The sequence below is a fragment of the Dipteris shenzhenensis genome, chromosome 30 (assembly GCF_047967505.1).
Source record: "Dipteris shenzhenensis isolate YYH24624 ecotype China chromosome 30, Dip_SZ_1.0, whole genome shotgun sequence".
Classification (NCBI taxonomy): Eukaryota; Viridiplantae; Streptophyta; class Polypodiopsida; order Gleicheniales; family Dipteridaceae; genus Dipteris; species Dipteris shenzhenensis.
Window position 1 is genome coordinate 17,548,354 of NC_141625.1, and position 13,946 is coordinate 17,562,299.

Here is a 13,946-nt window from a genome sequence, read left to right on the forward strand (position 1 = left end):
GGGCACATATACATGTGGTACAACCAAAGTAATGTGTCACAATTCTGATTATTTGTGAAATCAGCTCTCAAACAGGTGGGGTACGATACATCCCTAGCCTTGTAAGTTCCATATTTTACCAACAGCATCCCTCAAATGCAAAGCGGAATCGTATAAATTCACACAACTCAGATATCTGAAGTACTGGCAGGGAATTTCCTCCTCGCACAAAATTAGGTGGAGCAGCTACCACTACTCTTGTATTGCAGTCCACAACTCGTAGAGGGGGCTGACTAGACCTAAGTATAGGCTTTGAAAATGAATTGGCTTCAGCAGAAGTTTCCTTTTCCGCTGAAGACTTAATACTGGCTGCAAGTACGCATACATGCGCATTAGATGCCGACCAAACACATCTCAAAATGTATGCCAAGGTTTTGTAAACTCTTCTAGATCCCTAATTGAAGGTTCAGCTGCAATTACCCCTTAACCAACAATAGAACAGCATGTGCAATGTTTTAATTACCTACGGGGAAGCTTAAATGTGAACCATAGTAAAGAAAAACACCACTAATACTGAGTAAACCCAGCTTGTTGAAACTACTGAGAAAGAGAAAACCTAAAAATCTGCTCCTACAGTTATTGGACCCAATTGCAAATCAGTAGCTTGGGTGTTACCACATCAACTTTGTTCAAAAAAAACATGAAAGGAATTTTTGAAAACCCCATGAAGGAATGTACAACTGAGATATGTACATTATTTTGTAAGGCCAAATTTATTGAAAATGAAAACAGCTCCTCATGCGGAGTTTTTTTACAAAATGTTGCATCACTTGTTGTGTTCGCAAATGATGGAAAGCAAAAGTCGCTACATCTAAACAATCTAGCAGAAAGACCTCTTTGCTACACATGCAACTATAGATTTTTCAGTGCATGTACTATACTTGCAACAATAAGTACGTAGCCTACGATTTCAATAAAAAACACCTGCACAGACAAGTGAGAGTGCGTGCACCAAGAACCATTGTTAGATCAATGAACCTATCGCACTCAAACAACAGAAACATTTAGACAAAGGCTACATATGATTACCTTCAGCATACGCTTGCATCCCGCTGCAAGAAAAGCCTTGCGTAAAGACTTTGCTGCGGGAGCCTTCTTTATTCCACCAATCTTTGACATGCCACCGATCTTCAAAGCTTTGGAGTACGGTCTCATAACAACGGGGGCATAAGCTGTATCCCCTGCTTATCAAAAAACAGAAAGAAAATTCACTAATCTACTCATTTACTGTACTTCCAAGCTACAAACAGTGGAAGACTAATGTTAATACACCAATATTAAAGCTAATGCTAATTCGCAGCGAAACATTTGCAAAAAATAGAAAACCAAGACACATACCCTCAAATTTGTTGGTGGGAAAGTGCGATGGCTGCTCAATTTCCTTTCCAGCCTCTCACATTCGTTAAAACAAAGTATTAAAGAGACAAACAATTTGTAGAACATATGCAATGAATAGAGTGCGATTAGCCTTGAACACACTGCTCCCCTCATCACACACTGCTCCCCTCATCACAATACACATCCACATCATCCATACATGCTTTCCCCTTCCATGTCTCCTTCTCTGGTGTCCCTTCAACAAACAACCATGATAGTGGACTGTAACCTGCACATAATGATCTAGTGTCCCTTTAACAAACGATCGTGAAAGTGGACCAACCAAAAAAATGGACAAACTGGCAAAGAAATGTGTAAAAGAGCTAAAATAATAAGCACTAACAACAAAATGATCGTGAGTTCTGTAGACACATAGATACAGGTGATACAGGTACCTATAAAAAAAGATGAGGAAACAGAAATAGTTGACAGCAGCCTAAGAGTTACAAACAATAGCAATGACGATAGGAAACTAGACACGATGGCATAATTCAAATAACGAGCAGTAAATCTCACCCGTTTTCTCACATAAAGTTATTTTTTTGATTGAGATAATTGCAGCAGAATAAATTCACCAGTTTACAGGTCAAAATGACGTCACAAAACGATTAGCAAAAAACAGAAAATGCACTGTCCTATTATTTAAAACAGTTCATCATTTCTACAGGAAATGCATTGTCCTATCATTTAACTCCTTCAACTACAGGTTTTCCAATTGTTTAGATGGAATATCTAAATGTTGACGGAAATTAGAATGAATGCAAGTAGAATAAATGCAGGCAAAAAAAGAAAGAAGAATGCCCTAAATTATAGAGAAATTATATTACTACTCAGGATTTCTTTGAAATACTGTACCATTAGTTGTTTGAGCGCATGCGTAGCGCTGAGTCTAGCTGCATCCAGCTATTTCAACATTAGCTGAATACCTAAGTGTGGACTGTTAATCCAGCAAAATATGCTAGGCTTTAGGTCGCAGTGAACTATCTGTCCTACCCCAGACTCATTATGTAAGTACTCCACTGCATATGCAACACATTCCATTTCAGCTCGCACACTTCCCCAGAAATCCAAGAGCATCCCGCTCTTTCTTGGGGATCTTGGTTAATATTCTCTTATAATCGTAACATAGTATTGTAAACCTCATGTGCGAAAATAAAAGACGTTACAGAAGCTATCACTATTAGCTGCATCAAGCTAGATCCATGGGGCTGCACAATAACCTTCTCCATCCTCATACAAGGGCGTTCCATCACTCGTATGAGCTTAGTAAATAATAACGTTGTTCCTTGGCTCCATTCTTTGTGGCCAAAACGATTGTCTTTGTGTCAAAACGATCAGAGCCAAAAACTAATTATAGGACCGTATCGTCACAGCAACAAAGGTCGCAAAAAATGCTTTACAGATCAAGTTCATGGTCGAGAACCATCTTGAACTGGGAATCAGACAGTTTATATGGGCATTCGACATTCAAAATGTCCTCGAGACCAAAGCACAAATACGTACATAGTTCCAAAATCTGAGAATGCAAGTGAGTCAAGTCCATTTATGCAACAGAAGGGGAAAGCGTAGCCTCATTCCAAAGGTTGAGGGCTCTTAGAGTGTCTACAATCAGCCCTGAGCGTTAATATACAGTAGAAGCCATGGTGTCCAGACTCCCATTTCGCATCAGTTCAAAAATCAGACATCTAGCATCTGATTCTGACACAGCGCCAAGAATTTTCACAAGGTTTCTATGGCGTATCATGCTCAACACATGACATTCCATCAAGAAATTGCGTTCAGCCTGTAGGGATTCTACCTGTCAAGTTGTTCATTGACAGATTAAGTTTTTGCAGACCATTGAGTGATCCGAGTTCTGCACGTATTTCACCGCTAATTCAATTCCAAGACAAATCGAAGAAAGCCTGATTAGAATACACATAAGCGTGGGTCTCGGTACCCTTGTAGTTTAGTATGATACTATCTTGCAAGAGGTTAAAAGTGGCATCGCTCAATCATTCACCGCACAGGCGGAGCGAATGCAATCACAAGCGAGGGCATCTGGCCAACGACTGTTAATCCAAAGCCTACAATACTCCACACTTCAAAACCCCCTTTACTTTCGCAAGAAATTTACAACACCGAAAACGCACAATCGCTATAAATCAAGATATTTTTGCAAGAGTACAATCGGAGTCAGAGCAGCACACCACTTGAGTCAGAACTGGCGTCATCACTCTTCTTGTCGGGGTTTCCTTCAAACCTTTTCTCCTCAAGGTTTCCTACGAACCTTTTCTCCAAATAAATCTGAAAAATTAACGAAAATGAATAGGAAATGAAGGAAGAGAAAGTAGAAAGAACGAAACCTGAAGAACCTTTGCCCAAAGTAATGGATTCGGTGTCCATGGACTCCACAAATCCATCAACCCTGCTGTTATCCTCCATTCTTCGTACAAAAGCAAAATCGGAGTACAGAAGTTGCACGCAAACAAGATCGTACCAAAGCACAACCATTTATATAGATCGTCTCTCTAGCCCTAAGTCGTGCCTGCTCACACCTGGGGCATCTAGCCATTTTTTTTCAAAATTTTTTTAAGGGATGTCTCTCCATGCCCCAAATAGTGGTCCCCAAGAGTACTTGGGGCATAGAGAGACTTAAAAAGTTTTGAAAAAAATGGCCAGATGGCCCCAGCTGTAAGTAGGCGTAACTTTTGGTCAGACGGGGCCAAAAGTCGTGCTTGCTCACACCTGGGACCATCTGGCCATTTTTTTTCAAGATTTTTTTTGGGAATGGAGATGACGAGATGTATGCTGAAATTCAAGAGAGTCTTGTAACAGCCACTTACATTCAAAACAAATGCCCTACCAAAGAATAATGTGCTGGAGCGCAAGTGATGCACCAACATGCACCGCCAATCACAGAAAACCCATACAAAGGAGCTCCACAAGAACTTCGCTGAAGAAAAGATCCCCAACATGAAACTAGATCCGGGCAGGTAGCTGTATTGAGCTAGAATATATATATATGAATTTAGTGCTATTTCGTAAAAATTATTAAATAATATTTTCCATCTTGACTTTATTGTTAAAGTGAATTTAGAAATTAGATTTATGTAAACTTGCAATTTGAGAAGAATTAATTATGATTTGAAGAAGAGCACTATAATAGTAGAATTTTTTGAAATACACTATAATATTATTATAAGAGTAACAATACATGAAAATTTATCTAGTATACCTAAAAGTGGTTATTATTGGAATTGTTATAATTGGAGTTATATATCACTAAAAACATGACGTTTTTATAAGCATCTTTTAATAACTGTACATACATGAATTATTTTGTGTATTGAAAAAAAGTAGTAATGCTTTGAAAACAAAAAAAATTGAGTAATATATGTTATGAATTAAGAGTCCTTCAAGAGTATGATTTATCTATAGTTTGAAATAGGAAGTCCTTTACATGTATTGAAAATGGGCTTCTACTTAAATATACTAGATTATGTCTCTTTTTTTTAGAAAGTAAAATTTTTTTGTAGATGCAGGATTTCCACTGAGGTTATTGTAGCCATATTTCGAGTCGGTTGTGTTTAGTTCTCTTATGTATTTCTCTTCGAGTGTATCCACTTTGTTTTTAAAGTTTGTGGTGGCTAGGATTTTTTGAAGTTCGAGTGGAACGGTTTGTATCTGTAAACATCATGTTTCAATTTTAATGGAGGATTGGTTTGGTGTTGTGCTATCCATTTTTCAAGATTTCTAGTTTGTCCAATATATCTTTTTTCTGTAGCAATACATAGAATAGAATATATGTAATATGGGTCTTTTGTGCCTTTTTGTTTGTCTTCTTCGTGATTTCCTATTTGAAATAGCAAAATGAAGTACGATGAGTTTTTCTTGTGTGTTAGAAGATGGAGTTTGTATGTATTTTAAGATATGGAGTCAAGAATGTACCTATAGGGGGCTGAAATATATTGTTCTTTGGTGAAGTCGGGAAAAACTCAAAATGTTCGCCATATGCTTCTTTTGCAAAGTTTAAATCAATAATGGAAGTTATACCTTCTATGGTAAATGGCAACTCTTTTGCTTTTTTTTAATCATCTATTTGGAACATGTTGTTGAACTCTGCTAGTATGGCATTTTCAGTCTTAACGATCTATTTTGAGGAGTTCGGCTAAGCTTACATTGTAGCCAAAGTGTAGAAGTTCAAGGCAATAAGCTGAAATTCCTTCTGAGTGCTTATCTATTATAGCTTGTGCTTCTGTTCTCAACATCATTGGAGTAATGATATCATCCTCTTTTGTGATTTTTCGAATTATGTACTTAGTTAGACCTGCATTATGTTTGAATTGATATTATGTATATGTTATTTATTGTATTTTTGAAATTTAAAATTTGATCATTTTTTATAAATAAAATTGGGTTACTAACCGTTTGCTCACATTTCTTTGTCCCCATGTTCTGCCTTCCATTGTTGTACTTCATGTTGATTGTTATCCATGAAATTCCTAAGGTCTTGCAGTGTGCTCCATCCATAAATGTATTCATTCGGTTCCTTTCCAGCCATGTTTGCAAGACGCATTTGAGCTGTATACAAGAAATAATTTTGTCCCTTTGTTCTTTTTGTTGATTTCTCTTGATCTTGTTGAGCCAATCCGGCTTTACTTTTGAATTGATTAAAGATCTGCGAAATAGTAATCTATTATAAATTAGAATATAAACTAATGTGAAGAAATACTACAATTCTTGATATTGAAAACGTACCTCATCTGATGTTGCCATATTTTATTGTTAGTTGTTCTTCAAATAAGTTTTTTGATAGATCCTGCATATTAGTTTGTATATCAAAAGCTTCTTTTCTCTTATATTGATGAATATTTAATAAAAGGATTTTCTATTGATTACTATTTTTTTAAAGTTATGTTAGTCCTGGTGCAAATGATTTTTGTATTACTACAATAGCCTTTCCTTTGAGTGTGCATCCTTGTGACTTGTGTCCTATAATTGCATATGCTAGTGTGATTGGAAAAGTTGTTTTGTGATACCATATTGAGTTTAGTACCTTCCGTTTATGTTTTGATTGTCTTAGTGTGATTTTTTCATTTGTTGATAAGATCTTGGCATGAATTTTTAAAATGTTGTTTGTGGTATTATCTATTTCTAGTGATATGACACTTGCAATAGCTCCATTTGTAGCTCCAATTGTGAGATCTATATTTTCTGTGATCATCACTTTCGCTCCTATTGCTATTTGTTCAGTGAAAAGTTACTGTAGAAATTGCATCGTATGCCTGTGTGCAGAGATATTGGGAGTTGCAGAATCATGCTTATTGCCTGTTGATGCAAAATCGTCACTAGGAAGTAACTGTGTGGTCAAATACCACTTTCGTCAGTTTTACAGATCTGCTCGTGTGAGGCAAAAGCTGTGTTTTTCACAGTGACAGAATCTTTTGCAGTGTTCTGTAATGGCGTCTGATTCTCTTTCACAGATTGTCACAGAAAAGCTTGATAAGAACAACTTCCAGGCATGGAAGTTTAGAATGACGAATTTCCTTATGGGAAAAGGCTATTGGGAGTTCATTACAGGAAATGAAGAAGAACCAATTCTTCCTAATGTTCCCAATCAACAGGAAATGCAGGCATTTAAAGGATGGCATGAGAGAGCCAGAAAAGTTATGTAGTGGCTGTCTATCAGTATTTCGGATTCTATGATTATGCATATTCAGGATGCAAGTACGCCAAAGGAGGCATGGGATACTTTAGCAAAAATGTACAGCACAAATACGCAAGCCAGGAAAATGCAGCTCAAACAGGAGTTGCACAATGTGCAGAGAGAAAATTTGAGCATAAATGACTACCACATGAAGGTGAAGAAAATTGCAGATGCACTTGCTTCCATTGGGTCGTCTAGTCTCTGTGACCTTGAATGGTCTAGGAAAGGATTATGCACAGTTCCGAACATCCATTGCCGTCCGTGAAAAATTTCCTGATTTTGAGGAGTTGTTTGCTCTTCTAATTTCTGAAGAGCAGAGAAATGGGGGTGCATCTTCTTCAAGAGGAACCTCAAAAGAAACTGTCTTCTACTCAAATGCTGGAAGAGGTAGAGGCAGAGGTAGAGAAGGCCGATCTATAGGCCATGGTAGAAATCAGAATATGCAGCAAACTCAAGAAAACCAGTCCTATGGAGGAGGACGTGGTAACTCTAGAGGCAGGGGGAGCCAAAGAGGCCATGGTGGATGGCAGAGAGGCCAAAATGCAAACAACAATGTTGAATGCTACCACTGTGGTAAAATGGGTCATATGGCTAAGGACTGCTTCAAAAAGCAGAATGACATTATGAATGAAAAATTGCATCAAGGCAATTATGCATCTTCTAGTAGACAGGGTGATGACAGAAATGAGCATCTATTTATGGTACAGCATATGACAAATTCTGTGACAAGTGCAGAAGAACGAAATGATGTGTGGTATGTTGACTCAGGTGCGTCAAACCACATGACAGGTCATGCAGAATGGATGTAGGATGCAAGGAAAATGGAAAAACCAGGATTTGTGGAGACTGGTGATGATACTGCACATCCTATTGTGCAGATTGGTAAAATTCCTTTGTCTATGCAGGATGGGAAAAAGAAATACCTGTCCGATGTATTTCATGTCCCGAACATCACCAAGAACCTGGTTTCTGTTGGTCAAATGGTTGAGCAGGGCTTGCAGGTCAAATTTAATCCTCATGGATGCTTTGCTGAGGATATGCAAAATAACGGTCACTTGATAGCAAAAGGAAAGAAGAAGGGCAGGATGTTTACGTTGGATGCGGACATGCCTGAATTGAGTGCAGCAATGTTTGCACATGGGACTGGTGTAGTTGTGATATCTGGTATAAACGCATTAGTCATGTTAATATACAGCGACTTAAATCAATGCAAGCCCAAAATATTGTTGCAGGATTGCCTAAATTCAAGGTTGCAGAAATGCATAAGGTTTGTGAAGCCTGTCAATTTGGAAAACAAGCAAGGAAACCATTTCCTAGGCATGTTCAAGAGAGTAAAAAGCCATTGGAATTAATCCACTCTGATGTGTGGACTACTAAAGCTGCATCTATTGGAGGCTGTCACTATTTTGTCACTTTTATTGATGACTTCAACAGAAAAGTTTGGGTGTATTTTATGAAAAAGAAAAGTGAAGTATTTGGGCACTTCAAAGCTTTTAAAGCTATGGTTGAAAAAGAAACAGGCCAGCAAATAAAATGCCTAAGGTCAGATGGAGGGGGAGAGTACCTCTCAAATGAGTTTGCAAGGTTCCTGCAGGAGCATGGCATAAAGCAGCAATATTCATGCAGTCATACCCCACAGCAAAATGGACTTGCAGAAAGGAAAAACAGGCATATTGGAGAGGTATCTCAGGCCATGCTAAATGAAAAAATCTACCAGATTATTATTGGGCTGAAGCAATTGCTACAGTAGTTTACATAATGAACAGGACTCCCACTACAGCAATACATGGCATGACGCCAGAGGAGATGTATACTGGTAGGAAACCAGATATTTCTCATTTGAAAATTTTTTGTTGCATTGCCTATGTTCATGTGCCAAATGAGTTGAGGTCCAAGTTGGATCCAAAAGCTGAGAAGTGCGTCTTTATTGGTTATTCTCTGCAGCAGAAAGGGTATAGATGCTATGACCCTTCTACTCATAAGTTTACAGTGAGCAGAGATGTTGTTTTTGATGAGATGAGCAGCTGGTATTTGCTTTCTTGAGCTCTTACCACGAACAAGGCTCTGATACCATGTAAAGATAGTGGGAGAGAGGGAAGGAGTCTCACTTGTGGCTTTCTCACATGCACAATGGGGGAATACACACACAGGTGGAGGCTGAAAACAGTTTTCCTCTTCTTAGTTGTGAAAGCCAAAAGAACTCTAGTACAAAGAAAATAGAAGAACCCTATATGTGGGTCTCAAACCAAACTCAACTAACTAAGGTGGCATACGAACTGAGCCACAAGCTAGAGTAGATAAGGATAGTTGTCATCCAGCTATTATTCGTGGCGGTGTACCAACCGCATCTGCAGCTAATAAGTCGATGACATAAATGCACAACGATCACCCTGGCATATCACGAGTGGAGCTCAATATCTCAACAGTCAATACGACGTTGATGTCATACTTCTCGCTTGCAATGAGTGCAATGATAATACAACCTCTCTGTAAGTCACTCTGCACTCCTAAGCATTGGCGCATCATCTGACAAATCGTCCCTTCCATTTGCACACTTCTAAAGTCACAACACAAAATACAAGGAAATCCATTAAGATCCAAAAAATAGCCACCCATGAGCTCCTTCCCTCTCTTCTTAGATCAAGTGCCTTGAATTGACACTTTTAAGGTATAAGTGTCGCTATATAGCAACACTTAGGGTAAAAGGTCGCTATATAGCCACTTGTAGGGTTAAGTGTCACTATATAGCGACTTTTAGGGTAAAAGGTCACTATATAGCGACTTTTAGGGTTTGGGTTTAGGGTTTATGATTTAGTGTTAAACATCGCTATATAACAACTCTTTAGTATCGCTATATAGCGACGGAAAAGTGTCGCTATATAGTGACGCTGTGGGTTAAAACCGAAACACGTGGCAATGCGCGGTGCTTTCTTTAGCACTCTCTAATCTCTATTGTAAGCAAAGCAATCTCTTCTCCCACCTATTTTTGACGACCTCCCACTCTATTCTCCACTCCTCACCACTACTCACCCCTCTCCTAGCTCTTGTGCTCCCCCTCCACCCTTCTCCCTCTTTGGTTTCTTGAAAGGAAGTTTTTGAAGAGGTGAGTCTCTTTGAACAATGTAGGTAGGTTTTTTGTGAGATTTCGTTTTATGAGTGCTTCTCCTTGTATTGCTAAAGCTGCTTACTAGTTTTCATGCTTGATTACTAGTTTTCATGCTTGATTTAAAAGGATTGAAACAAAAAACGAGATTTCAAGAAAGAAAGAAGATCTCTCTTTTGTAGGGCCAGTCCACAAAACACCGAGCGGGATGTACTATTCCAGGTAAGTGCTTTCTCTTTTTTCCATTTGTTATTTTTTTTATTTGCATTGGCTTGCAATTAGTGCCTTAAGCGCTAACTATAGTGATGGGCATAGGAACCCTCCCTTTCCCTCTCTTCCCTCTTCTTTCCCTCTTCTCTCCTCTTCTTTCCCTCCTCTCCTTCTCCTTCTCCTTCAATCTTTCAATCTCTTTCCCCCTCTTTTTTCCTCTTTTGTTTCCCACTTCTTCTCCTCTTTCCCCCCCTCTTTTCCCTCTTTCATGCTTATGCTCTTATGCTTATGCGTAAGCATAAGCATAAGCATGAGCATAAAAGAAGGAGACATATGCTCATGCATAAGCATGAACATATGTCTCTTTTTCCCTCTTTCCTTTCCCTCTTCTTCTCTCTTTCTTTCCCTCTTTCCCCTTTTCCAATCTCTCTTTCCTTTCCCTCTTCTTCTCTCTTCTCCTCTTTCCCCTCCTCTTTTCCCTCTTTCATGCTCATGCATAAGCATGAGCATATGCTTATGCTTATCATTAGGAAAAAAGGGAGCTCATTTTGGGGCCTTTTAGAAGAGAGAGAAAATAGACTCTCAACCAATTAGGAGTGGGCCAACGTAACGTTGAAAATTCAACAAAAGAAGATGAAAATAAGAAAAAGAAATAGTACTATATGTTCGTAGAAGCATGTCACATTAATGAGGTGATCTGATTTGAATCTTTAAAAAATTTATTTTCTGTGCAGAATCTGGTGATTCTGACACCGGAGACGCGTCCGGAACGACCCAAAACCCCAAGAATGGCACTGGAAATGCTGAAATCGAACATCCGGAGGCCCGAAAACGGCCAAGAAAGGCCGAAAAACGCGATTTGCAGCAAAATGCGATATGGCACTTTTGAAATTTCAAAAGGTGCCAGATCGCATTTTGTTGCAAATCCCACTGTTCGGCCTTTTTTGGCCGTTTCCGGGCCTCCGGATGTTCGATTCCAGTGTTTCCAGTGCCGTTTTTGGGGTTTTGGGCCATTCCGGACGCGTCTGCGGTGTCAGAATCACCAAATTCTGCACAGAAAAGTGTTGCTCTTATATGAACATTGAATGTAAAGCATGTGAAAGAATATATTTATTCCTTTTCACACTGACATTTCTCACGCAAGTATCCATATTTTCTTGCTTTTGTAGAGAGAGAAAAGAGAAAATAGTGAATTTCTTACAGGGCCCCAAAATGAGCTCCCTTTTTTCCTAATGGCTTATGCATAAGACTTCTCTTATGCATAAGCATAAGCATAAGCATAAGAGACGGAGACATATGCTCATGCTTATGCTTATGCATGAGCATAAGAGAAGGAGACATATGCTCATGCATAAGCATGAGCATATGTCTCTTTTTCCTTCTTTTCTTTCCCTCTTCTTCTCTCTTTCTTTTCCTCTTTCCCCTTTTCCAATCTCTCTTTCCTTTCCCTCTTCTTCTCTCTTCTCCTCTTTCCCCCCCTCTTTTCCCTCTTTCATGCTCATGCTCTTATGCTCATGTAGAAGCATAAGCATGACCATATGCTTATGCGTATGCATAAGAGGAGTCTTATGCATAAGCATAAGAATAAGCATAAGAAAAAGAGACATATGCTCATGCTTATGCTTATGCATGAGCATAAGAGAAGGAGACATATGCTCATGCATAAGCATGAGCATATGTCTCTTTTTCCCTCTTTACTTTCCCTCTTCTTCTCTCTTTCTTTCCCTCTTCTTCTCTCTTTCTTTCCCTCTTTCCCTTTTTCCAATCTCTCTTTCCGTTCCCTCTTCTTCTCTCCTCTTATGCAGACATATGCTCATGCTTATGCTTATGCATGAGCATAAGAGAAGGAGACATATGCTCATGCTTATGCATGAGCATATGTCTCTTTTTCCCTCTTTACTTTCCCTCCATGAGCATATGTCTCTTTTTCCCTCTTTACTTTCCCTCTTCTTCTCTCTTCCTCTCTTTTTCCCCCCCTTTTCCCTCTTTCATGCTCATTCTCTTATGCTCATGCATACGCATAAGCATGAGCATATGTCTCCTTCTCTTGTGCTTATGCATAAGCACAAGAGAAGGAGACATATGCTCATGCTTATGCTTATGCATGAGCATAAGAGAAGGAGACATATGCTCATGCATGAGCATATGTCTCTTTTTCCCTCTTTACTTTCCCTCTTCTTCTCTCTTTCTTTCCCTCTTTCCCCCTTTCCAATCTCTCTTTCTGTTCCCTCTTCTTCTCTCTTCTTCTCTTTTCCACCCTCTTTTCCCTCTTTCATGCTCATGTTCTTATGCTCATGCATAAGCATAAGCATATGTCTCTTTTTCTCTCTTTCCTTCTTCTTTCCATCTTCTTCCCTCTTCTTTCCATCTTTTTCCCTCTTCTTCCCCTCTTTCCTTTCCCTCCTCTTATCTAACTCTAACTCTCATAAATTGGATCCATAGCAAGCTGCGATGGGCCATCCTCCTACATATGCAGAGCCGTGACACGCATTTCGCATAGGAACAAAACCGTGGTTTATTGAGCAAGAGGCAATGGGAGCGATGGTCGATTGGGTTGAGGTGGCTGCTCGCACAGTATAAGTCTACTCCTACTTGTAATCTCACTTTTTAAATTGTTTTATTCTTTAAGTTCCAATCTAATTTTCAATTTATATGGTTCACTCTTAGGGTGCAAGCTCCAGCATCCCATCACCGGAGGCGAGCGATCAGTAGGGCCAGGGATCAGGCCAATAAGACGAGGATCAGGGAGAAGGCGTAGCTCAAGAGGACCAAGGATCACAGGCCAACAAGACGAGGAGGAGGACGAGGACGATTCCAATGAGTAGTAGTAGTAGTAGTAGTAGTAGTAGCAGTTTGCATATACTTTGCCATGTATGTCATTTTGTATATCCACTCGTTTGAGCAATTTTGTATCACCGTTTTCGAAAGGGTAATTTTGTAACAAACAATGTTGTATATGTTCGACATGTATATCCTTTTGTTGCTCGATCATTTCATTTCAGCGATTTTGTATCACCCTTTTCGCAAGGGAAATTTTGTAATTAAAAACTTTTTTTTGTAATTTAAAAAAAAAGCATTAGTGGGGTAAAACAAGGCTTGCTATGGCCCTATAAGTCCCCAGTAATGCTTTTTTTTTAACTTCTATTAATATTTTGATCTATTAGCAAGTGCACTTTGCAATATTGATCGATAAGAGATTCGATGTCTTCTTTTGTTTTTACGAGGTCTCGGATATGGCATTCTAAGAAGTAAGATTTCGTATGATTGTTTTCAAAAATGAGCTCATTCTCATTTCTAAAATTTACGTTCTTTAGTAGAAGGTTGTAAAAAAATCCTTCAAAATGATGAGCAGGGTGATAATCTGTGAAACGCACGATCCGTGTTGATGGATACACATAATTTTCAAAAGGATCTATGATAGTTATGTTATCTTTGTTTTTTTTCTTTGACTTTTGGACATTGTCTTTTTCCCAGAATTCATAGAAGGTCAAGTTCTCCATGACAGTTAGACAACCACAATATGTATCT

General features: G+C 38.8%; 1 protein-coding gene across 1 annotated transcript; it reads right to left on the reverse strand.

The window, feature by feature from the left end:
• Positions 1-230: 230 nt before the first annotated feature.
• Positions 231-3,870, reverse strand: LOC147881790 (uncharacterized). The gene is made up of 6 exons (XM_087401764.1): positions 3,771-3,870; positions 3,606-3,702; positions 1,560-1,645; positions 1,378-1,429; positions 1,069-1,220; positions 231-963 (listed from the first exon to the last, which is right to left on the reverse strand). The coding sequence occupies exons 1-6, from the start codon at positions 3,816-3,818 to the stop codon at positions 892-894; spliced, it is 507 nt and encodes a 168-aa protein (XP_087257890.1). The 5' UTR covers positions 3,819-3,870; the 3' UTR covers positions 231-891.
• Positions 3,871-13,946: the final 10,076 nt, after the last annotated feature.

Bases quoted from the DNA above. Each gene is read 5' to 3' on its own strand.
- LOC147881790 (XM_087401764.1), bottom strand. From the start codon at position 3,818: ATGGATTTGTGGAGTCCATGGACACCGAATCCATTACTTTGGGCAAAG. The intron at 1,646-3,605 runs GTGTGCTGCTCT...CATTATGTGCAG, and splicing joins CGCCAGTTCTGACTCAAGTG to GTTACAGTCCACTATCATGG. The intron at 1,430-1,559 runs GTGTATTGTGAT...CGAATGTGAGAG, and splicing joins CATGTATGGATGATGTGGAT to GCTGGAAAGGAAATTGAGCA.